This window comes from Lagenorhynchus albirostris, chromosome 14 (genome assembly GCF_949774975.1).
Source record: "Lagenorhynchus albirostris chromosome 14, mLagAlb1.1, whole genome shotgun sequence".
NCBI classification, from domain to species: Eukaryota; Metazoa; Chordata; class Mammalia; order Artiodactyla; family Delphinidae; genus Lagenorhynchus; species Lagenorhynchus albirostris.
In genome coordinates this window covers 650,298-673,621 of record NC_083108.1, presented here as the reverse complement: position 1 = coordinate 673,621, position 23,324 = coordinate 650,298, and the positions used below count along the sequence as shown (strand labels likewise).

Genomic DNA, 23,324 nt, shown 5'->3' with positions numbered 1-23,324 from the left:
CTGAGTTGTACAGTGAGTGTGTTTAGTTTTACAAGAAGCCGTCCAGTTTTTTTCTGCAGTGGTGGTACCTTTTACGTCCCCACCAGCGGGTGGGGGACATTGTTTCTCTGCATCTGGTGCCCCCGTTTCCATTTGAGCCTCCCTGAGGGTGTGGGACGTGTGGTTTCATGCTCACCCTTTCTCTCGGCCCTTTGCCCCTGTGGAGTCTCCTCAGCGAGATGTCCCGTCGCCTGCCCGTGCATTCGAGGCCCTTAGGGTGTCTCAGGTCCTTGTCCTGCGTCAGTTGTGAGCCTTGTGAAAGCTTCTCGTGCTCTGGGGATGCCTTCCACCCTCTTACAGAGTCGTTGGCAGAACAGACGTTTCCCGTTTGGGGGAGGTTCTCTGACTGGTTGTCTTTCCGTGAGTCATGCTTCGGTGTCAGGTCTGTGGACCCTGCCTGGCCTGGATCCTGCTAGTTTCACGTATTGTATTGAAGTCCGTGGTCTGTTCCGAGTGAGTTTTGGCCTAATGTGAGAGGTCTGAGGGTGGGGCCGTTTGTGGGCAAGGCCCTCTTTCCTCCATGGGCTTGTTCTGCACCTTTGTTGGACTCAGGGGACCGTATTCCCATGGGTCCGTTCCTGGGTTCTCTGTCTCTTCCAGTGGTTGGTGGGCATTTTTGCCTTTTTCCTAGTCTGAGGGGGGAAACGTTGAGCCTCGCACCGTCACACGTGGTATCGGCTGCGAGTTTCTGTAGCTGCTCCTCCTTGGATTCCTCCCGTCTTCCCTGTGTTTCACCGTGAATGGCTGTTGAATTTCTTCGCTTTATCTGTGTTGACCTCAAGCTCACGCAGTTTTTCTTCCTTGGCGTGTTACTTGAGTCGTGTTTCCCTTGTAACTGGAGTAGCATTTCTCTCACTGCTCTCAAGATTTTTTTCCTTGTCTTGAATTGCAGATTTGACAGTGATGTGTCTTAATATGGATGTGGGCGTTTATCCTGTTGCGGATTCACTTAAGAGTCTCGAATCTGGAAGTTTCACGTCGTTTTTGCCAAATTTGGGGCATTGTTTCCGGCCATTATTCTTCAAGTACTTTTTCAGCTCTGCATGTTTCTCCTCTCCTTCTGGGGCACCAGCAGTGACATGATCGGGGACTCTCACTGTCGTCACGTGGGCCTGAGGCTGTGTGCGTTTTTCCTCTTCAGTCTGTTTCCTGTCGTTTACATGGAGTACTTTCTAGGGTGTCTTCAGATTCAGATTTCCTTCCCTCTGTCCGCTCCGTCGCGACACTGAGCCCACCTAATGCATGTTTTTGTTTGTTTTCACTTCTAAAATTTCCATTTGGTTCTTCTCTTTATCTTCTATTTCGTTCCTGAGGCTTTGTTTCTTTCATTTATTTCAAGCATGCTTGTAATTGCTTATTGAAGCATTTCTTTTTATTGAGGATACTTTGGAATCTTTGTCAGACAGTTCTGTCATTTCTGTCACCTCAGTTGACATCTCCTGATTGTCTTTTTTCAGTCAGTTGGAGATCTTCCTGGCTCTTGGTGTGACAGGTGGTTTTCAGTTGAAACCTGGAGACAGGTCTCTTTCTGAGAGTCTGGACCTTGCTGAAACCTTCTGTTTAGCTGGCTTTCGCAGGCCGTGCTCCCGCAGCAGAACTTATAAGACACCTCCTCACCCCTGCCGGGCAGCGGCAAAAAAAATCCAGGGTCCCACTTGGCCTCCGCTGACGCCGGCCTGGGGGTCACTGTTACTGCTGGGCAGCCTTGGCGCGGGGTCCACGACAGTCTGACGCCTCCCAGTTTTTGCAGGTGGGTGGGCTCCACTGACACTGCAGCGCGTCACAGACCTGCTTAGAAAATATAGAACTAGGATATCGGACCAGGCAGAGTCCACACACTTGACAGCGGAAGCATGACCCATAGAAAGAAAACTGATCAGGAGCTCCCTCCAAGTGAGAAACCTCTGCTCTGCAGGCGACTCTGCCGCCGGCTCCGTGACGCCCCCGCGCGGTGGGGCGAGGGGAGGCAGCGGGCGGGGTTGCTGTCCAGTCCTGTGCTGGCGGCTGCGGCTGTCGTGAGCCGGGCCTGCCCGTGGGCGTGTCCAGTTGCCGGTTCCCGGGATGAGCAGCGGGAAGCGCCAGAGAAGCCACCGTGGGGCCTGGGGCTCGGGCTGTGCGTGCGGAGCCGATTCAGAAGCCACAGGGACGCTGCTCCGTCCGGGGGGAGACGCGCGAGCAGGCGGCGGGGGCTGCGAGCTGGCCCTCCAGCTGTCCGTCCTGGGGGCTTCGTAGCCTGGTGTTCACCAGGTTAGAAAGCAAAACCGAGGCGCCTTTGAAGTACTCGCTTCTCATTCATCTCAAAAGAGCAATAAACCACTGCCCGTTAACACTGTTTTAACGAAGAATAGCTCTTCTCCAAACCCAAAAGAAATGTAATGAGGAGGGCGGCTCGTCTGCATTTCTGCAAATCTCTCTGGCTTAGCGGAAGACGGGGTTCCCACCTGCCTCCTGGTCCACCTGGTGTGACCTGCCATCCGGTGGGGACGCGGGAGGGAGTTCTGGCCTCGCCCGGTGTGTCTCTAGAAGAGGGAGGATCTTGCGACTGCCCTGAGGGGGTTCTCAGGAGCCCCCAGCGTGGTGGCCGATTTTCAGCATCTTCCACGTGGAAGAACATCCTGCCTTTTCAGGTGCTTGTGCGCAGCTCAGGCTGAGCCCACACCCCACTGCCTTGAGGACCAGTCAGCCCCTGGGCCCATGAGCCTTCCGTAGGGGGTGCACGTGTTCTCACCTTCCCCGTTCTGGGTCTGAAGGGAGGCTGTGCTAGTAAAAAGGTACTTCTGCCGTTTTCCATATTCGTAAGAGGAGCTCTGGGTGGTGGGGTGACGGTAAGTGGGTGTGGGCTGAAGTGCAGCCTGATGCCCACCCAGGTCAGAAGACAGGACGGGAAGCTCTTAAGCCGCATGGATACGTGGAGGCGGGCAAGGCGTGGGCCGTCGAGAGGCTGGGGACAGAGTCTGACTTCGGAAGAAGCAGGGGTCAGCGGTTTCTAGATGGTCCTTCATGTTTCTGGGTCAGAGATCTTAACCACATCAGGTAGTATGTGGTTAGCCCAGTACAGTTGCTTCCTTTCAGTTTTGTGATTCAGACTTCTTATTACCACCACTTTTCTTCAGAGTAACGAGGTTTTGCTACGTCGTCTTCAGTTTCCTGGTGGCCGTGAGGTGCCCACGGCCAGCTCCAGAGGAAGGCACGGCCGCCCGCTTCACAAAGCCCCTTAAGTTCTGAGGCCGTCACGGGCACTAACCCGTGTTGGGAACCTGACACGGGATGAGAGCATGTGCGGGGGACAGGGGTGCTCTGGGGTCTGTTCCAGGTGGAATGGAGAGGGTAGCTCAGAGGACAGTCACTGTCACACCAGCCTGGGGCTCGGCTCCAGGACAGAAGTGTTCTGGGAACAGAAGGTTGGTTCCTCATGCAGTGTTGATGTTTAATAGTTTAATAAAACCACACACATGACCCTGCATGTTCCTGTCCTCTGTGGACGGACGGACTTTCACTACGACCCAGGGCACTCTGTGTCTTAAATTCTCTATCACGTTATCTCTACTTCGTAGCCCGGATGATACAGAAATGGTTGGTTTCTCGCAGTCTTACAGCTGCTTGATCTTACTTGGAGCATAAATGGCACTGCGGCTGGTTTCTGAGCAAGTGTTCACCGTCTCTCTGCACCTTTGCCCTTTGTTCTCAAATGAGTCCCGCCAGGCGGATGCTCGGACAATGCGGTTTGTTGATGGGAGGAGCTAAGTGTTCACTTTTAGCCCGAAGAAGGGCGAGCCTGACTGGCCCACAGCCTGGCTGGACTCAGGGATTTGGTTTCATAAACAAACGCATATCAAGCCTGAGTAGGTACCGTCCACGAGACAGCGTGTGTTTCCACAGCTGAGATATCTCGTGTGTGTGTGTGTGTGTGTGTCTGTATCTGTATCTGTGTCTGTGTCTTTACCTATCCCGAGAATTGGGAATCTGATTCAGGGCTGGAAAGGTGACTTCAGACCAACTTTCCTCATACGGGGCCTGTGAAATTCCTTTCAGAGCGGTCCAGCCACATCACCAGCAGATGTTTGGTGAAGACTTGCCAGCCAATCAAGATGGAGAGCAGCCTGGTCCTTCTAGAAGGAAGCGGCAGCCCAGCATGTCGGAGACCATGCCACTGTACACGCTGTGTAAGGAGGACTTAGAGAGTATGGATAAAGAGGTGAGCCCCGGCCCGGCCGCAGCACACGCCTCGCGCGTGGCCTCACCTGGCCTTCTGGTCTCCAGGGACGTGTGGGGGAGGAGGTGACGACAGCAGGAAGTGACCAGTTGGTGTATTGGCAACATAGAAGGCAGGTTTCTGCACCGACGGGCCTGACCTCCCCCTTCCACCCCGGGGCCCACGGTGGTGTCTGGCGTTGTCGCTAATAAGGGGGCTCCTGGCGTCGAGTGGGTGGGCGCCAGGGGAGCCGCCAAGCAGCCTTCAGTGCCCGGGCGGCCCCCGCGTCCTCAGGACCCAGGTCGAGACACCCTCTGCCCTCTCAGGTTGCACACCCAGATCGTGACAGGGAATTGGCTGTCACACCACTAACAGGTGTCGGGCAACGTGGGTAGAAGTGGTGTTTTTCTTCCAAATGCTTAATTGTGGGAATAATGATGATAGGACCCAGAATCCCTTTTGAAGTGAAGATTAAATACAGAGGGGATTCTTCTTAGGACCAGAACAAAACTAAACTGTAGATAATTTTGCAAGTCAGCTGTTTGTCTCTGGCCCACGAGGGAAGCAGTGGGAGCACCTGTAAGCCCGCCCTTTGTCCCTCTCGCCCTGTGTCCCGTGCCTGCCCCAGGGCCTGTGTGCCCCTCGTCCATCCTAGGTCAGGCCCCTCAGGGAAGGCCCCAGCCTGTGGAAGGTGGCTTGGGCAGCATGGCTCTGGGGCTGCTGTTCTACACAGGCACCGTTGTGGACACCACACCTCACGTCCCACTAAACGGAGCTGGGCCCGGATCAGGACCGACACTCCTCCGGCCCTCGGATCTGCGTCTTAGAGACAGACAGCTCCCGCGGCCACTCAGCCACTCGTACTGTGCAGACAGAAGTCGTCCTCGGACCATCGCGGACGCCAGGGAGAGCCCTGAGGACAGAGATGCATTTCAGCTTACTTCCAGTGGTAGCAGAAGAATGTTATATTCAGTATAGAATCCTACCAGCAACTCAGACCATCATCTTCAGATGATAATTTATCCCGTGGCGCTTAAACCTGCTTTCAGATGTGCCGAATTTCTCTGTTTGCCGTTCGTTTTCTGCCTTTTTGAGCATTTAGCCAGTACACTGCTGGGGTTTGTTCATAAAAATGTTTTTTCCTAGAAGAATTTTTTTAGCCGTAAGCCTGTCTTCTTGATCAAGGATGTTCCTTGTTCTACGTGAGGGACGCTTCCTGCTGGGGGTTGGCAGGGGACAGCTGGACACTCACTTCTCTCCTCCTGCCCACCCCCTCGCCCCAGTCCTCCCAGGTGGGCGGGGCGGCGTCGCTGCTGGGCACCTGCAGAGACACGGTTCAGTTTGTCAAGCAGTGGCGACGATTTTGCTACTTGTTTGTTGCACATCAAAGGGTGGCGAAATCTTAACATGAAATAACAGTGTTAAATACACTTCCCATCACTCTGAAACCTGGCTTTTCTTTCAGAAATGAAAATTAGCCTTAAAACCTTCGTTTTGGCTCTTCGGGAAGAAAGGTTTTGAAGGAGAGAGAAATCCTGGACTTGGGATTCCAGCAAACATGACTGTCGTTTTATAAATGAGGGAACCAGGGGTTGGTGTCCAGCGGTGCTCAGGGGATCCTGCTCGATTCCCGGTGACATCTGGGCCCCAGAGAGACTGCTCGGTTAGTGCCGGGCACCAGATGACCAGGGGAGCAGGCACCTGGCTCTCCATCTTCCCTGCGTGGCAGGGCGGGGGCTGTGTGGGGCTTTAGGACTTGAGGCCGGACAGAGCTGGGCAGAGACCCTGTCCACCACCTGCAGCTCTGCTCAGAGAGACAGCCAGGCTGTGGTCCCCAGGGTCGCACGAAGGGCGGAGGTCCCCGTGGGGCCGCAGCAGGCGGCTGAGGCCAGAGAGGTGTTCCCTCTCCTTAAAGTTCAGGGGAACAGGACTACTGAAGAGGGTGCTGTCTGTGTGCTCATCTGGGCGGTGGCTCTGAGCCTGTTGTAGTTGTAGTTTACTCCACCAGAGGGGGCTCTTTAGATGGTCCCGGACTGGCAGCGACAGGTGCTTGTCTGCTCTACACTTTGAGGACCATGTCTGGGCGCTCCACAGCCAGGGCGTCCCAAGCACAGACGCCTCTCCCAGCCCCAGCCGCCCGGAACCCTTCATTTCCAGGGTCAGCTCCTCTCACCAGAAGGCACATCTCACCAGCACCAAGGTGTTCTGTACTCGCAGCCTGCACCTAAACCTGATCAGGAATGCCGCTGTTCTTGTAACACGCCACGCGCAGGCTGGCGTCTCAGATGAGCATCTTTGCAGACCCAGAATCTGAGCAGAACCTCCTCGTTGCTTTTTCAAAGAGGCAAAAGTATACGCACGTCTGGTGTGATCACCGCTGTCTTCGTCTTGTTGATGCCAGATGGTTGTATTTGTGTATTTTGGTTCACGTGAAAAAGCTGTTTGCTGAGTAGAGGCTCAGCAGCTCCCCGTCTGCCGTGGTTCAGGCGCAGTCCGCGTGCGGACTTTGGGCAGTGGTTCCCTTTCAGCACCGCGGCAGCCTCCGTCAGGGAGGAGATTGTTGACTTTATTTGATAGTTTAAGGGCACGCTTTGTCTGTTTGGACCAGCGAGCACCATCCGTCAGCACAGCGAGGAAATCCTGTCTCATTTCCCACCTGTGGACATTAACACGTTTCACTGGAGAAATTGAGACCTCAGGCGCAGGTTTGCTATCTGGTGGGTTAAAGCCTTTGATACGCAGTAACCAACGTGTCCGAAGGTGGTCCCTTGACCCCGAGAGGCCACCGTTGCACACGTGGGTGGCAGTTTCAGCCTGCTGCCCTCACTACCGTGGTCCATTTTGCTGCGCGTGTCACGGGGCTGTTTCCCCAGGGAGATCTGCAGAGTTGCTTAGCCCACCCTGACGGCGGGTCCGCTCTGCTGGCGGCAAACACTGTCTTGTGAGGATTCTGTTCTGGATAGGACAGGCACATCTTCCACGAGCTTCACAACATTGAGAAGAAGCCAGGTGATCCCAGAAGCTACCTGAAGACCCAGCTTCAGGGAGTTGGGAGGCTGGAGCAGGCATGGTCCAGCAGCGTTTTGAGTTTGTGTTCAAAAGTCAGGGCCGTTAGCACATTTGTGATCCTTTTTGCAAATTATGATGATTCTTAGGATTGACGTGGCCTTGCATTCTGCGTGGTTGCCATAAAGCTGTCCTTTCCCAGAGTCGGTGGTGTCTTCTCACAGCATGTTTTTGCTGGTGATCAGTTCTGTCAGCACGTGTTTTTGTTACCAGCAGATGCACAAGAAAAGCGTGGAAAGTTCTCACAGCGCCTGCCGTGCGGCGTCTGCTCAGCTGGAGGTGCACAGTTAGCACGATGCACAGGCGGCGCACGTGTCGGGGGAGCAGATGCGGGCAGCGCGTGTGGACGGCGCCCACGTGCCGCGCCCCCCGGCCAGTGCAGGGTTGCACTCTTCCTCTGGCGCGCTTGACGCGGCTGCATCTCATGCCTGCGGGCGCTCTGAGCGCACGGACACCTCCCTCCTCTGCCACCTTCCTGCGCCACTCTCGCTCTGCGGTGGCCCGCGTGTGCCGGTGTGCGTGCGTCCCGTGTGCTGCCTTGGCTTCCGGCTCTGTTTCTGCTCCTCCCACTTTTTTTGTCTTCAACTGTTTGTTAGAAGTCGATCCCAGTCGTGCTGGGTGTGGGGCGGACAGCACTGCAGAGGCGTGAAACTCACATTGCAGTCCACGGCCGGCAGGACAGAACTTTCCATCTTAGCCTGACTGGGCTGGTCACCTGCTAAAACACGAAACCCTGTTCTCCAGAGCTTCTACCAGGACATGATATTCAGGATGTCCAGCACACGATTTAACAGTTACTCAACACGCGAACACAGCAACAGGCGATTCCCAAGAGAGTGACAGCAGGCGCCTACCCGGATAGCCCAGGCGTTGGGATCGTCAGACCAGCACTACAGCAGCGGGCGTGGCCGTGGCCGTGGCCATTGGGAGAGGCACAGCCTTGAAGAGAGTGCAGACCACGAAGAAGAACCACACGGAAACATCAGGACTGGACACGCACTCAGGCAGATGCCCTGAAATTCACCAGGAGGACCCCTGGTGACGGGAGTGTCGAGGAAAGATTAAGTGAACTTGAAGACAGGGTTATAGGAATCACCCTGAGGAACAACAGGAAAACAGCCCGGGCCGGGGGTCAGCGTCTCAGGGACACCGGGGTCAAATCAGAAGTTGAATGTTTGTGTCATCTGAGCTGATAAGAGGGAGAGATCGGTGCAGAAAAAATACTTGGGGAGATAATGGCTGAAAACCTCAGGTTTGGTGGAAGACTTCAATTTACTGCCTTTGATGGCATAGACTAGTTTGGCCAGTTGTGGAATTTCTTCAGAGGTGGTCACGACATCCAGGCTCCTTCTCCCCTGGGATGGAAGCGGGCTGTGGGAAAGGCCGGCCCAGCGGGACACAGATGGTCACGGGTTGGGGGTCGGGGTTGACACCCGCTTGCCCTCCTCCCCCCACGCGTGGGCTAACCTGAGCTGATGTGAGGCCAGAGCACGCGTTGCTCGGGTACTGGGTGTCCTTACTGCGTGATTTAGGAGCAGTACGTATCTGCAGAGGTTTAATGGTTTGTTTTCACGACCACCTGAGTCTTCTCCTTTTGTCTTCGGCCCTTTTGCTTGGCCGGGCTCGCCCTGTGGTCCTGTTTCTGTGCAGCCCGGTCAGCCTCGACACCCGTGTGAGGTCGGTTCTCTTCCCGGGACTGTACCCGAGCCTGAGGCGGGGCGGGCGCTCCTGGGCGGGCCGTCAGGGTCAGTGTGGGGAACAGGCTCCCAAAGTCAGCGTGTCTTACCACCGCGCCGTGCCATCTGGGTGTCAGGAGGTGGGCAGCCCCGCAGTCACTGTCATGGACTCCAGTGTTTTGAGGTACCGCACGTCGGGCTTCAGGAGAAACACTTGAGATTGAAGATAACGCACGCGTGGAAACAGCACGGTAGTGCCGACGGTGGGGTAGAGGCACGTCCTGGCCTGGCTCTCACTTCCCAGAGGGCCTGTTCCACAGACTCTGCTGGGCCGGCCCGTGGGGGGCAGGTGGGTGCCAAGCGCACGGAGACCGTCGGGCCCGGCCACCGGGGCGCTTCCTGCGGAACGCGGAGCTCTGTGGGCCCCAGGAGCGCGTCCCCTCCGCTGCTGCCGAGGGGACAGCAGACTCTGGTGGCGTTCCCCTGAAGTGTGGAGTCTAGACGAGGGTCGACCACGTGGGTGTGTGCACGGCCACCTTCTGGTCCTTTTCCACATCACGGGAGCGTCGTCAGAGAAAGTTAAGTTCAATAGGCCCAGTAGTGCTTTCGGTTTTATTTCGTGAGAATGCAGCACATTAAGGGAATGACCAGGACGTTTGTTCTTCTGGCCAAGAGAGGAGTACGTTGGTGTCGGTCTAAAGACCCTTCAGGTGGTATCATTTCTACCTCACCGGAAGCGCGTTGCCTGAGACCAGAGCTTAGAATTCACGCCCGTAGTCCTCGGAGGCGTGTCCTCTTCACAGGTGGTGCTGTTAGTCGCTTAGAGCAGCTCACTCATGCTCTGCGTGCGGCCCTCGCTGCCTCAGGTTCCCTCCCTCTGCAGGCAAAGTAACAGAATGGTGAGAAGAAAGTGCTGGGACCAGGGCTGGGACAAGGCCGTGTCCCCTCTGGCCGTTCTTGGCCTGGACTTGCTGTTTCCATTTCTTCTGTTTCTCTCTCGTCTGCCTCGCTTCCACGGGTCAGAAGCTGAGATGAGTTTTACTAAGTCTTCATGACCTGCATCTTCCAAGTCGATGGATGGAAACATTCCCAAGAGCGTTTGATGTCATTCGTGCTTGCCCTTTGAGAGATTTCAGTACTTGAGGAAAAAGTGAACTTTGTATTTCTCTTCACATACTTGCTTTTAGATTTTCCCTTAATTAAGATTTTAAAATCTTTACACGAGCATTTTTAAAACAACATTTACGAAGTAAATGGTTCATTACAGATCCCTGTTTTCCAGGAAGTGCAAAGTTGTCCTCATACAGAACTTTATGTGAGGGAAGCCAGGGGAGCACACCAGGCAGGGTTAAATGAGACCAGACCTCCTGCGGGACGAGCCCGCGCTGTCCGCCAGGCCTGAGGCTAACGCCGCCGAGCTGCGAGCCCTTTGTGGGCGGCCTGGCGTGCGTTCCAGGCTGGGGTCGCCCCGCGGTCCCTGAGCTGCTGGGATTGTGTGCTTCGGGGAGATTTTAAATGATTGGCTTCTTTTAGTTCTTTCTTTTCCCCTGCGAAGGTGGGATGCAGAGTTAAAGACCTGAAGTATTTTCAGAGCAAAATTTGACAAGAGGAGGTTTGCTTATCAAAATGAAGTTAAGTACAGCCACCTAAATATACCGGTGAAGCCAATAACCTGTTAGAATTAATACAATTAGATGCTTTTTGTTAGGTGCCTTTAGTTTAACCCGAGAGGATATATTACGTGTGAAGATCTTGTGACCCCTGACGATAAAGCCAACACTTTAACTGTCAATTAAAATGTTTCCGTAGTTTAACTTGTGAGGTCCCTGCGCGTTGTTCCTCCCTAGACTGCGTGTTGATAGACTTGAAATTGGATACAGTGGTTCAAAGACGTCAGCCTTGGCCCGAGCGCTCAGGGTGTGGCTGGCGGTCGCTGATCAGAGCTGCTCTGTAGAGGGGGTGCTCCCCCCGCCCTCGAATTTAATCAGAGGGTTGAAACCCGTTCTGTCCCGTTTGCGGTGCCTTCCCCGAGGTGTCCCTGCCACGCACTGCGAGTCCACGACTCTCACAGGGAAGCGGGCCCAGTAGAGCCACGGGGAGCAGCAGGTGTGCAGGGCACACACCCAGGAGGGTGCTGCGGGCGTGGGAGGGGTGCCGAAGGGGCATCCCCTGGTCGTCCTGGGTTCTGGGCCCCACGGGAGCCTCCCTGACTCAGGGCTCAGTTAGAAGTGGGTGGTTTGCTGGAAGAAGTCAGAGTTCCCGTGAGTGAAGTCCACCTCACAGCCTTCCTTCCTTGGCGTGTTTTCTGAGCTTGATAAGGTAGCCATCCCGCCCCGTAGTTTAAAGTTCCAAAAGCCCAAGAGCCCGCGTGGCACAGCCCTCGCCCCCCCGCCGGCCGCCCTCTGTCTCGCGTGTGCCGCGCGGCCCCCGAGTGCTGGCTGTTAGCTGGGCTCCAGCCTCGCTGCGCTGGAGCCGCGAGGGCGTCCCCTGAGCGTTCGGTGCACGGTCGCTCTTGCTTGGTTGACCAGGGGTGTGGCAGTGCCCCCCGGCTTCGCCCTGAGACCTTCACCCGCAGCCGCAGCCAGCAGTCGAGAAACACAGGACGCGCACGGCCCACGGGACTCCCCGACGCCACACGCAGTCGTAAATGGGGGGTCCCGGGTTGTCACGCGTCCTTCTGACCAGCCGGCCGCCTGTCGGTTCCCACACCCCTGCCGGGGCGGCTGAGAACTTGGGAAACGCGGAATCGGGCACGCGGTCGAGACCTGACTGGCGGCGGGTGAAGGGCACACGGGTGAGGTCGGGAGGGTCCTGGCCAGAGGCTCCCGAGCCCTGTGCCTCGGGGGTTCTAGGGAGGCTCCCTGGGGGCGGGGTGGGGTGGAAAGGTCCAGGGCGCTCATCCGCTGGTGCTTCTGGGTGACCGGCCCCACCCCAGAGTCCACCACGGTCGCCTCATTAGAGCAAAGGTGCTCCCTCGTCCAGGAGACTCCGGGGGTTTGGGAGCTCTGGCTGGGAGCTCACGGGGGCAGAGCCCGGTGAGCAAATCTCTTGTCGCTTCGCACACTTGAAGCAGCTTCACAGATCAAACTTGTTAAGCGATGACCCCGCTCTGAGGCCATAAGAACGTAGTTACGCTAGCTGATGGGACACGGGGTCTCTGCTCCTTCCTGGAAAAGGTGCTGGCGGGTCCGTGTTCAGGAAACGTGGGCCCGGCCTCCTCTCGCCGCTGCCTTCCCCTTTCCAGCGCCCCGTCCGCCGTCGTGGGCATCAGGTGTCGTCGGGGCCCTGCCCCCTGCCCCCCAAGCCCCCTCCCTTGCCGTGTCTGTGAACAGTTAAGCCTGAGGTCTGTCAGAGAAGACAGACGGGCAGGCACCCCACACGTGGCCGCGTGGGTCCCAGGACCCAGCGAGGTGGGCGTGGAGGAGGGACAGCCCAGGCCACCTCTGCCTCCCGTCGTGCACCCCGTGGGCTTTGTCCACGCTCCTCGGTGCTGGTTGTAAGCATCCGTCTCGCGGCAGGCCCCGTGTTGGAGCTTTACGGGGTGTCCTGCGTGCTTAGTCACGGGAAGCGGGGCCCGTGCAGAAATCTGCGGTGGTGTCACTCCCGAGGGAGGGGCCGTCGCGAGGATTCTTCGGAAAGGTGATCTTGTGCTGACTCTTGGCCCTTCGTTAGGTGGATGACATCCTAGGAGAGGGCAGCGATGACAGTGACAGCGAGAAGAAGAAGCCGGGAGATCGGGAGGACCGGCAGCGGGGACCGAGGCCCGGGCAGCCCGAGGCCCTGGGGGCCCCGAGGGGGCCCACGCTCAGGTCAGCGCCACCCACCGAGAGGAATGCAGCAGACGGCCGGGGGCCCAGGTGAGGGGGCCTGCGAGAGGAAGGGGGGCAGTCGGGGGCCCAGGAGCGGAGGGGGGCTCAGGTGCAGGGGAGGGGCTGGGAGGCGGGGGGTTGCCCAGGTGAGGGGGGCCCTGTGTGCTGCCCCGCGAGTGCCAGACAGCTTCCAAGCGCCAGACACCTTCCGTGTTGATCAGTGCACTGTTGTTATCCTGCTGTATCTTCCCAGTGTTGTTACGGACCATGGTGTGTGGGTATCATTTTCAAGGCAATAGTGAAGGGGGTAAGAGACCTAAAGACGTCGGTCTGGGTGGTCCTGAGAGGGCAAAGGTCACTGTCCTGTTTCTGAAACATACAAAGCACGTTACAGGTTGTTTAGAATATTACGTTTGTGGTGCCCTTGATTTTTATCGTTTTTTGTGATTCAGTTACCATTCGGGCAGATGTAACTCTTCCCCTTCACAGAGTGTGTGTTGTGGGTGGTGGTTCGTGCCCAGGTGTGGTCCCAGCGACCCAGGAGCCTGCGGTGGGGCCCCTCTCCCTGAGTCCCCGCTCATGTCTGGAGGGCTGCTGTGTGTGGGCCCAGGGTGGGACACGGCCGGGAGCAGCGTGCTGTCCACCGATGGCGGCCCCGTGCTCTGTGTCCAGCTGCGCGGTGTGTTCACAGCCCCAGGGTTTCGAGTGTTCAGAGGCAGGTCGTGGTGAGAACTGGCCCCCGCGTGACCTCGGGCGTGTACAGGGCGTGGGCCGAGGGCAGCTGCCCACACCAGTGTCTGCCCTCGGGGTCACTCGGCTGTTAGGACTGTGAGTGCTGACGCTGAGTCAGGCAGGATGGCACGACGGTGCTTGCTTTTCCGTTTCATTGTATTTTCCTTTGCTTACTTACCGGTATGCACATGCGTACGGATGGATGCACGTGCGTACGGATGGATGTTTTGTTTTGCTTTGTTTTGTTTTTGCCGTACCTCGCAGCACGTGGCCTCTTAGTTCCCCAGCCAGGAATCAACCTGTGGTAGGGGAGGGGCGGTTTCTTCCGGGGTGATTCAGGCATTACGTCTGTCGTGTACCCTGTTTCTGTTATTACATTGTAACGTGCGATGAAATAAGTATACCGTTTACCACAGTGCAGAATCAGCGGGAGCCCTGAGCTTGCCGTCACTTGCCACTCACTCACAGGGTTTTGATACGAGTCTGCGAGCCATTGATTTACTATGGTCTCTGGGCAGCCAAACCTCCCTGCTAATGAGAATCTATCTGCAGCCGCTCCCCAGCGGGTCCCAGCGTCCCCACCTCAGCTCCACCCCAGATCATCAGGCATTAGATCCTCATAGGGAGTGTGCAACCAGGACCCCTCGCGTGCACAGTTCCCCGCAGCGTTCATCCCCCCTGAGAATTTGATGTCGCCGCTGACCTGACAGTGATGCGAGCGACAGGAGCTGCTGTCAACAGAGATGGAGCTTCGCTCGCCCGCCACTCCCCTCCTGCCGTGCGGCCCGGTTCCTAACAGGCCATGGACCAGTCCGAGGCCCAGGGGTTGGGGACCCCTGCCTTACACAGGTGTTTGACCCAGCTGCGTCTTCAGCTCCGCGCGAGGGCCCCGTGGGGCTCTCGAGGGACATAGAGAGCTGGGGCCCCTCTGAGGAGTGTGCTCCCGGAGCCCCGGTTCCACTGCTGCTGCGCTGCTGCGCCTGCCAAGTGAAGAGGAAGACAGAGCCTTTTCTCTAAGACTGGGAAGGACGGGCCGGAGTCCTGGGGCGCGCGGCCTGCTTTGTCTCCACGGAGTCATCTGCCCACACGGGAAGTAGCTCGGGGCCACGCGGAGAAAGCCTTGCCTGCGGTGGTCGGGGCTGCCATCGGGGTCAGAGGCGTGTGGCCTGCGCCCACCGCGGCTCCTCTCGGCCCTGCACAGTGCCGGGGAGTCCAGCGCGGGGGCCGGGGCTGTGGTCCGCGCTGGGCCCGGGGGGGGGTGGGCGGGGGTGATCGGGAGCCCCCCTTCACCCCGGCCCGGGCCTCCTCACCATCCTCACTGCAGCTGCTGTTTCACACCGTGCCGTGGGGCTTGACCTCAGCGCTGTGGGAATCTGAGATGAGTCCAAAGCCCAGGGTCCACCCGGACACCGCCTCCCCCTGGGTGGCCAGAGACCCTTGTTCCCGCCCCCGCCTGCCCCTCCGCCGCTCAGCGTCTCCCTGTACCCGACGTCGAGTCTGCCCTGCGTCGGGGCTGAGGCGCCGTGATCGGGCTTGGGAGCTCACCCCTTTCTCTGCCCAGAAGCTGGCGAATGTGGTTTTCGCGCAGGTTTTATTCCTGTCAGTGGGCTCTGGGTGTAGAAGTGTGGATGCTTTGGACTTTCCCATAGTAGCGTTTCTACTTGAAATTAAGTCAGGCTTGTTTGGGGGGTTTGTTTCTTGCCTGCGGGACATTTCGGTCCACGGCCTTTGCTGCGAGCGCTGGCGCCTTGCGCCCTGGGTCGCAGCCTGGCTTCTCCCGAGCGGTTGGCAGCACGTCCTGCCGGCCTGAGTGGCCAGGCTCCTCTACGGGATCTTAATGTCACTGGAACTTGAAGGTGACTTCTGATGGAAGGACGGGGGTGGGGTTTGGGCTTGTCCACTGAGAACCGATCCACTCTTCTTTCAAATGAACAGACGTCAGACGCCCGTCTTACACACGGCAGCTGGAGGGGCACTTCCGCTCCTTGAGGTAGATCCCTGAGTAAGAAGTCAGGGCCGTGTGGCAGGCACTTGGCAGACGAGACGTCTGCAGGCGTCGGAGACGCCGCCCTGCCCCCGCCACTCGCAGGAGACGCGGCCTGGGGTCTCGTGTCGTGGGCGGTCGGCTTGGCCAGCGGAAGCCGGCTCTCTCTCCCCGAAGCCCGCTCTCTAAGTGCCAGAGAGTTTAGTCTCGGCGCCTTCCCCATCCCACCCGGTCCCGTGGTGAACTAGTCAGGAGCGTCACTCCACGTCTAAAGGCGCAGCTCCTGACCCGCGTCCCGGGCTCCCACCGCCCGGTCCTCTGCCGCCTCCCCTTCTCCGCAGGGGTGCGGTGGCCGGGGTCCCGGCCGAACGGGTAGACGGACGGTGCGAAGTTGTGCGGAGGCCCTCATGCGTGAGAGCTGTTCTCAGTGCTGCGTGGTCACCTAGGCAAGGCTGTCTTTACTACGCTGGGGACGTTGGTCATTTCTAAAGATGGAGGAGACGTGGGCCCGGTGTTTGTGACCAGAGAGCAGACCCAGCTCTGCTGCCGCGGTGGAGCCCGGAGGCCGCTTTGCAGCCAGCCCTCCACCTCTACCCTGTCGCTGCCTTGCCGTCGGACACCTTCTGTCTGCGCTGCCAGCTGGTGACCCTGGGACCAAGGTGCTCGGCTCAGGTTGTAAATTCCCCAGGCTGTGGCTGAGGAGCTGCCCTTCTGTCGCGTGGACACGTGGCTTCCCGTCGATTCGTGTGTCGATCTGTGATGTTTAACCTGCCGTAGCCGACAGCACCGTGGTGACGCCCTGGGCCCCAGCCCTTTGCGTGTGCGAGCTCATCACACACAGTCGATTTCTGAAGGCGGGCTCGCCGAGGTCGGAAGGCCTTCGCACTCTTGGCCTGGTAGCTGCTTCAAGTTGCCCTCCGACCGTGGAGGGCCGTGCTGATGGCGAGGGGGCTGGCTGTCCCCCCCCTCCCTGCCACGGTGCTTCGTGACGGCTTCTGGGCCCTGCAGTGCGGTGGATAAAAAGCGGCGCTGTTTTAGTCGTGTGTGCCTTTCTGTCTCCCTGCGCTGAGCCCGCGCCCAAGGCTGGACCCCAGAGACGTTGCGCTGTTGGGGGGGGCGGTGCCGGTGCAGCAGCTTCCCCAGAACAGCCCCGCCCTGTGGGGAGGGGAGACCAGTGCCCGGAGCGGCTGCAGCGCAGTAACTAAAACGTCCGGTTTCCAGCAAAGAGAATCGTGAGACATCGGAGAGACAGAAGAATGAGCCACAGACAAGACAGAAGAGGCCGGAGAAGCTGCCCGAGAGGGCAACCGCGTATCAGAGAACAGACGGGATATGTTCCCAGAGCCGCAGAGACGGAGAATCGCCGAAGGGTCCTGGGGACAGCGTCTCAGACGGCACCGCCAGGCCCTCGGCGCGCACGTGGCAGGACTGCCAGGGACGTAATGACTGGCACCTTGCCAAATGTGATGGGGAACGTCATCTGACACATCGGGACCCGTTTTTCAAGTAAAAACGCTACTATGGGAAAATCCAAAGCGTCCACGCTTCTACACCTAGAGCCCAGCTCAGAGGTCCCCATCCGCACGCTTCACGGCGAAGATGCAGGAAGCCAAGACCAGGACAGGGGTCAGAAGACTTTGTCTCAAGATAGGTGACATCACCTGAGTTCTCAGGTTTTTCAGAAACAGTTCAACAGATGTGGCCCGTACGATTTTTCCTTGGAACGTGCCCTCTCGCCCTGTGGCCCTGACCTGAGCACACGCCCTGGAGCCCGGTGTTGTGTTACAGTGACCTACACGTGCACCTCTTTGAAGAAGCAGCAGAGCCTCCGCTGTCGTGACCAGACAGGGCAGGCAGGAGCCCACACGCGTCCTCTCTGCCTCGGGGTCCAGATGGCCTTCCACACCCCAGGGCAGGTGCTCCCCTTCACGCACGTGGACACATGCACACACGTACCTGAAACAGCTTTTGTTAGGTAAAATAGTGACCTTACCACCTGCCGTGCTGCTCTGTTCTTTTTCTTTCTGCCAAAAATACCAAGCTGGTTGTAACCAGCAATTTGAAAAATAAATGTGTTATGGATTGTTTGATCTTGTTGGTTAGACACTGGTATGAAATAATAATGTGTGTTTGTTTGCCGTAGTTGCTAAAATAATTGTGCATCTTTTAAACAGCAGACTTCAGGTGCGGGTCCACATGCCTCTTTACAGCAAAGAGCTCAGAGGCTGGGACGTGAGGGAGGAAACGTACACACGTGATTTATGTTCCTGTTCACGTTCTTGCTTTATTCCACGCTGAATCTGAGCTGATTCTTGAGCCTTAAATTTTCCCCAAATTAAATCTGTTAGCATTTCTCTAGGGGACTGTGCTGTTGGTTGTGAAAACAGAATACAATTATTGCAGGCTCTGCTGAGAGGAAAGGAAGCTGGTATCAATTTTAGGCATCTATTAACCGCGACTTGCAGCTGTGTCCAGTCTTTGAGGTGATCTTTAATTACTAAAACTCAATCGTGTTGGATATAGGAATACTCCAAACATTGTTTAACCGAGACTGCAGGTTTTGCTCTTCCCAGCACAAGGCACTGCCGCTGCGGCCCCCAACCCTGGTCCCCAGGCCCCCGGACACGGCCGCATGAGTGGACACCGAGGTCCCAGGGTCTCTCCCGCAGGACCAGCCGGGCTCAGCACAGTCGACATTTGTCTCTCCGCACAGAGGCTGCGACAGCCGTGGGGTCCTGCCTAGCTGTTAGCTGGCGTCGCCCTGGGGGGTGGGGGGGACACCCTGTGCAGCCCGTTCTGTCCCAAAAGGCTGCCCTGCAGCGGGGCAAGTGCAGTGCAGGAGGGCAGTGCACTTGCCCCAAGGGCAGTGCAGGAGGTTTTATCAACAGGACGCCCCGGGATCAGCCTCCTAGGGGCCTGCACTTCTCGTGCCCCGGGGTCCCTCCCAGGCCTCCCTGTGCCACCTGTGGAGCCGTCCCCGCAGGAGAGCACCAATCCCGGCCGACGCAGCCGGGCACCGTCCACTGACTCAGCCTCGGCTTCCTTGTTGCAGCAGCTCGGGGTGCGTGAGGGTCTCTGTAGGCAGGCAGAGGGCCCGGCCCTTCCTGGACCCGGGGGCTTCCTCACCAGTCACGGGGACACCTCCTCTTTGCCCTTGGATTTGCTACTTCCTGGAAGCTCGTCCCCTCGGTGACCAGAAGACGGGGATCTGCTTTACAACACGCGCGGCACCCGCCCCAGGGACACCCAGGAGGCGGGACACCCCGGAGGTGGAGGGCGGTTGGGGAGGAGCCTCGAGGACAGACCACGTCCCCACGTGCTCTCAGCGCCGCCGGCGGTGCAGCCACAAGTGGGGGCCTGGAAGGTGGGGTTCAGCCCCCTCTGCCCGCCACCCGCAGCTGAGCACAACTCAGGCCTGGGGCTGACTCTGCTCTGCTCTCGTGTGTGTTACCGCTGCCCACGCGCACACACGCGACCGCCCAGTTCTGTCCTGGGAGGCGGTGCTGGGCACTGCCCCGTGGAGCGTGGGTGTCGTTGGGGTTAGGAGAAAGCAGTCTCTAAACTGTTCCGTCTGCACGTCGTTTCTAAGTTTATCTGTTGTGTTCACTCAGCGAAGGGGAATCGTGCGAGCGCCTCAGCTTAATTACGCTTAACGCTTAGCACCATCTTTGGCTCCACCATCTCTCTCAGATCCAGAGCTAACCCTGCAGTGTGTCTGAGGGGCTGGACCCTCAGGCCGCATGTCTGCTCAGATTTGGCTCGAGCTGGCGAGGCCCGGGCGCCGTGTCCCAGCCGTGGCTGTGCTCCAGCAGACACCTTGGTCAGTGTTTGTCCTGAAAGCGCATCACAGGGTCCACACGGCTCCGTCCTCTTGTCCAGACCCTGGCGCCCTCCCAGCCGCCGGGTCGCTTCCCATCCGCGCCCCCTTCCTGCACCGACCTCCTCCCGGTGCCGCCGGGACCGAGAGGAGGGGTTTCTTTCGGGTTTACTTTCCCTTCCAGCCGCCTGTGCTGCCGAGCCAGGCCGCAGCGGCTGGGCATGGGCGGCGCTGGGTCACAGTAAGCGCGCGCTTCCCCTTCGGGTCACGTGCTCCCTCCGGGGCCGGGGTCCCTCTCCTCTGACTTCCGCCAGCCTGGGGGCTGAATGTGCTTCCTGACAGGCACCTTGATTCGCTTTTCAAATTACGTCGTAGTATCTTTTTCAGTGTTCGTTGGCCCTTTTTTCTGCCAACTGCCCTTTTCTGTTTGAGGAGTGTTTCTCACAATTAGGTTATTCCTTGTCTGTTGTAGAAATTTCTGTGTGTATTGTAGGTCTTAGGTTATAGACGTCATAGTCTTGCACGTCATTTTCCCAGTCTCGTGTGTGTCTGTGACTGCTTGAGATGCCTTTTGTGTCTCTAAGAGGTAAATCTTTTGGGGGGTTTCTTCCCTTCAGAAGGTTTCCCCAAACCATAGTAGTTGTTGGGGGGCGTATATATATTCCTACGTAACTTTTCGATAAATGGTGCGACAACAGCTGTGAACTATTGATGTCCAAATGCAGAATAATTAATCGTAGCCCACAGTCAGAAATGTACTCAGCGGTTAACTCAAAATAGATTTCATAGACCTGAATGTAAAACATACACCCGTCTGCTGGCGGCTGTCCCCGCCTCCCTTCCCAGCGGCAGCTAGCTCCGGGCCCCTCCCTCTCCCGCCTGCACACGTCCTGGGTATTTCATTACCTGCCGGAGACAGAGGCTGCCTTGGTGCCCAGCCTGTGCTGTCAGGGCTGTTCCGGAAGCATGGGGGCTGGCGGCCGAGGGGCCGGGGAGCGTGTGCGCCACGAGCATCTCACGGTGCGTGTGCTTTCCTTGCAGGGGCCACAAGAGGAAGCTGAACGAAGAGGACGCAGCCAGCGAGTCCAGCGGAGCGTCCAGCTGCGAGGACGAGGAGGGGGGCAGCTCGGAGGCGGACGAGATGGCGGCCGCGCTGGAGGCCGAGCTTGGCGACCTCATGTGACCGCGGGGCGTGCACTCGACTCACCTCTGTCCCGGGAGCTGCCCCTCCTCCAGAGGGACATGTCTGTTTGCAGAGCTCCACCTGCAGAAACACACTTTTGCAGAAAGAGGTGTTTTTAGAAGTTTCACTACAAGAAAGCCGACTTGTTAAGGACAGCGGGGCAGGGAACGCGGCCATGCCAAAGATCCTGGGTGAGCCCAGCAGAGCCGCACAGCGGGACTGGAGTTGGCGCTTTTTATCAGGAAGACGGGGGGGTGTGGGGAGGTGTTTTTCCTTTAACTAGGCAGCACATTGCTTAGGGTGAAGGCTGGGCGTCCGACCAGACAGAGGGGTGAGGCGGCGGCAGCCCAGCATCCGCCTGCTTTTTCACGACTGAAGCTACCAGAACATGCACGGGTTTCAAGCGAGGCCGTGCATCGGCGTGAGATGAGGACAGGCCTGGGGCCCCCAGCTGCCCCCAGGGCCCTGCAGCTCCCGCGGGCGCCGGGACAAAGGGCCCCGCCCTCCCGGGCATGTAAAGTTTTGTATATCTATTTCATACGTGACCCACCAAACAGATTTTTCTTTCCTTTAATAAAAGTCCCTTTTGTAAGCCTTCTGCTCTGCCCCGTTCCCTCGTCACGGGATCCAGCTCTCGCACCACGTGCGTGGGTGAGCTGCCCTGTCCCGCTCCCCTCCAGGGCGCTCACGGGGCCGATTCCTGGGTGAATGACCAGGGCCTTGGATGCTGAAACAGAAAAGCAGATGACCCTCTCAAGCCGGTCCGTGGCTGTTAGTCTGTCCCTTACTGCACCAAAGCTTTAGGAATGCCAAGGACCGGTGTTGTTTCTAATCACTAGATTTATGATAATTTGACCCAAGACACCCAAGGAAACCAGAGGCGATTCTGACCTGGGAGCTCAGTGCTGACAGGGTGTGAAACATCGTATTCGGTGTGTCAGCCAGACAGCATGGCCACGCGTGGTCCCACCCCTGGGGTCCCAGGTCTCACCCACAGGCCCTGTGTGCTCGGGCAGCCCCAGGAAGACCCCACCCAGTACCGCTGACCTGAGCCCCCTGGGCGGTAACGCTGGTGAACTTGCCTTCGTGCCTCCTCTGAGACAGCCCCTTGGTCCTTCCTGCGTGATCCCTCCGGGTCAGGCTGCAGGTGGCGGGAGCAGAGCCCGGGGTCTGCCTGAGATGCTGCATTCCTGTTGTGTGGAGGGGCAGCCCCTGGGCTGCCGGATCACCAAGACACAGAAGGTGTGCCCCCTTCCAACTCTAGATCAGCACACAGCAAACGTTCTTCTTTGCATTTTCTGGGCTAATTACTGGATTAAAAGTGAGTGTTGGGCTCAGGCTGTGTCCTGTTCACACTCTTCAGTTGCAGGTAAGAGCCGCAGCTGCAGGGGGCTTGTCTTCCTGTATCTAACCACTGGCTTGTCTGAGAAGTGGGGTGGAGCTTCAGGTGCGGCTGGATCCAGGTGTTCACCAAACGCTCAGGTGTCATTGGGAACTTGAATCCTCCTCCCATGGTTTGTCCTCTCTTTGATGGTCAGATGCCACCCACCCTCCGGATGATGGGGGTGGGGGGCAGAGTGGGAATCATGATGCACGTGGGACAGGTGTGGGCCGGCAGACGTCAAGAATCTAGGCACAGTCCCCGCCTAGTTTCCTCACCAAGGTGAGTGTACCTTCGTGTACTTGCCAGTCTCCACAACAGCACTGTGAGGCTCCAGGATTCCCGGTCAGAACCATTCCTGGGGAGCAGCAAGGGGGAGGCCCCTCTGATGGGTCTGTACTAGGGCAGGAACGGAGAAGACAGAACTGGGAACGTGACTAATCTCAAGGTTTCCCGCTGAAACCCGACACAGCGCGTCGGGTGGATATCCCTTAGAGGGCTGGGGGTAGTTACACATCTCCTTGCAGCCTTGTTCTCCGTGGCGTGTGCTTGGCATGCTGAGCCGTCCCGGGGGCCGGGGTGGCACCGAAGGTCCCCGGGGCCCCTTGAGCCTCCTGAGGAGGTGATACCACCTTTGGGGGAGGGTTGCCTGGGGGACCTGCGTGCTGCCTCACAGAGAGAAGTGCGCTCGAGTCGGAGATGCTGGGTAATTTGTGCAACTCCTCCAAGTGACATCTTTTCTGGAAATTTTAATAGAAAGCTTGAACTTGCCATCCTGAACGGAACTTAAACGTCAGGCTTTACGCTTAAGACAGCTGTCTGAAAATTCACGACCAGGAATTGGGAGGGAATCCCTTCGGTCCATGAGAAATCTTTGCACAAGCAGATCATAAATTTAAGCCACTTTTTACAAACACTCAAAGGTCTGTGACGCTGGAAATGTGACATTTTACCCTCTTCCTTGAGAAGCGCAATGTTGAAATTTTGTGTAAACGTGGGTGGATCTCATGTCCCGTCTGAGTTTTTCATGTTTTTTCACGTTTTTAAAACAACCGTGAAGCTATGACGTGGGGACACCTGTCGTGTGAGTCCGACCCGTCTGTGGGCCCACCCCACGCGGAAACCCGAGTCAGGGCCGGGGGCTGCCCGGGTGTCAGGGCGGGGGCACTGGTGTTCCCTGCAAGGACCCGGGCTGCCCCACGCGAGCAGAAGAGCCTGGAGGATGACCAGAGCCACCCACTCGTGCGCCACAAGGGCCAGCTTCAGGGTACACGCCTTGTATTCTCAAAGTCAGATTCAATCCAGTGTGGACTGCTGAGCATGTGCATGTACACGTGTGCACATGTGTGTACACACACACGTTCAGAGCTGCAGCCTGGTCTTTACATAAAGCTTTTCCATTTTGAAAGTGCTGCGCAGGTGGAAAAATGTTCAAGTACAACAAA

The 23,324-nt window shown here is 57.8% G+C and overlaps 1 protein-coding gene across 7 annotated transcripts in view; it reads left to right on the top strand.

The window, feature by feature from the left end:
• Nucleotides 1–21,090, top strand: part of CTDP1 (CTD phosphatase subunit 1) — a 41,211-nt gene extending 20,121 nt beyond the window's left edge. For 4 of the 7 annotated variants that reach the window (XM_060121814.1, XM_060121815.1, XM_060121813.1 and 1 more), the window contains exons 11-13: nt 4,072–4,234; nt 12,646–12,830; nt 16,720–17,585. In XM_060121814.1, coding sequence (XP_059977797.1) covers nt 4,072–4,234; nt 12,646–12,830; nt 16,720–17,008 — 637 coding nt within the window. In that variant the 3' untranslated portion in view covers nt 17,009–17,585. Of the gene's footprint in view, nt 1–4,071; nt 4,235–12,645; nt 12,831–16,719; nt 17,586–20,356 lie in introns of those variants that run through there. The other 3 variants (XM_060121819.1, XM_060121816.1, XM_060121818.1) reach the window with 2 other exon arrangements.
• The last annotated feature ends 2,234 nt before the right edge of the window (nt 21,091–23,324 follow it).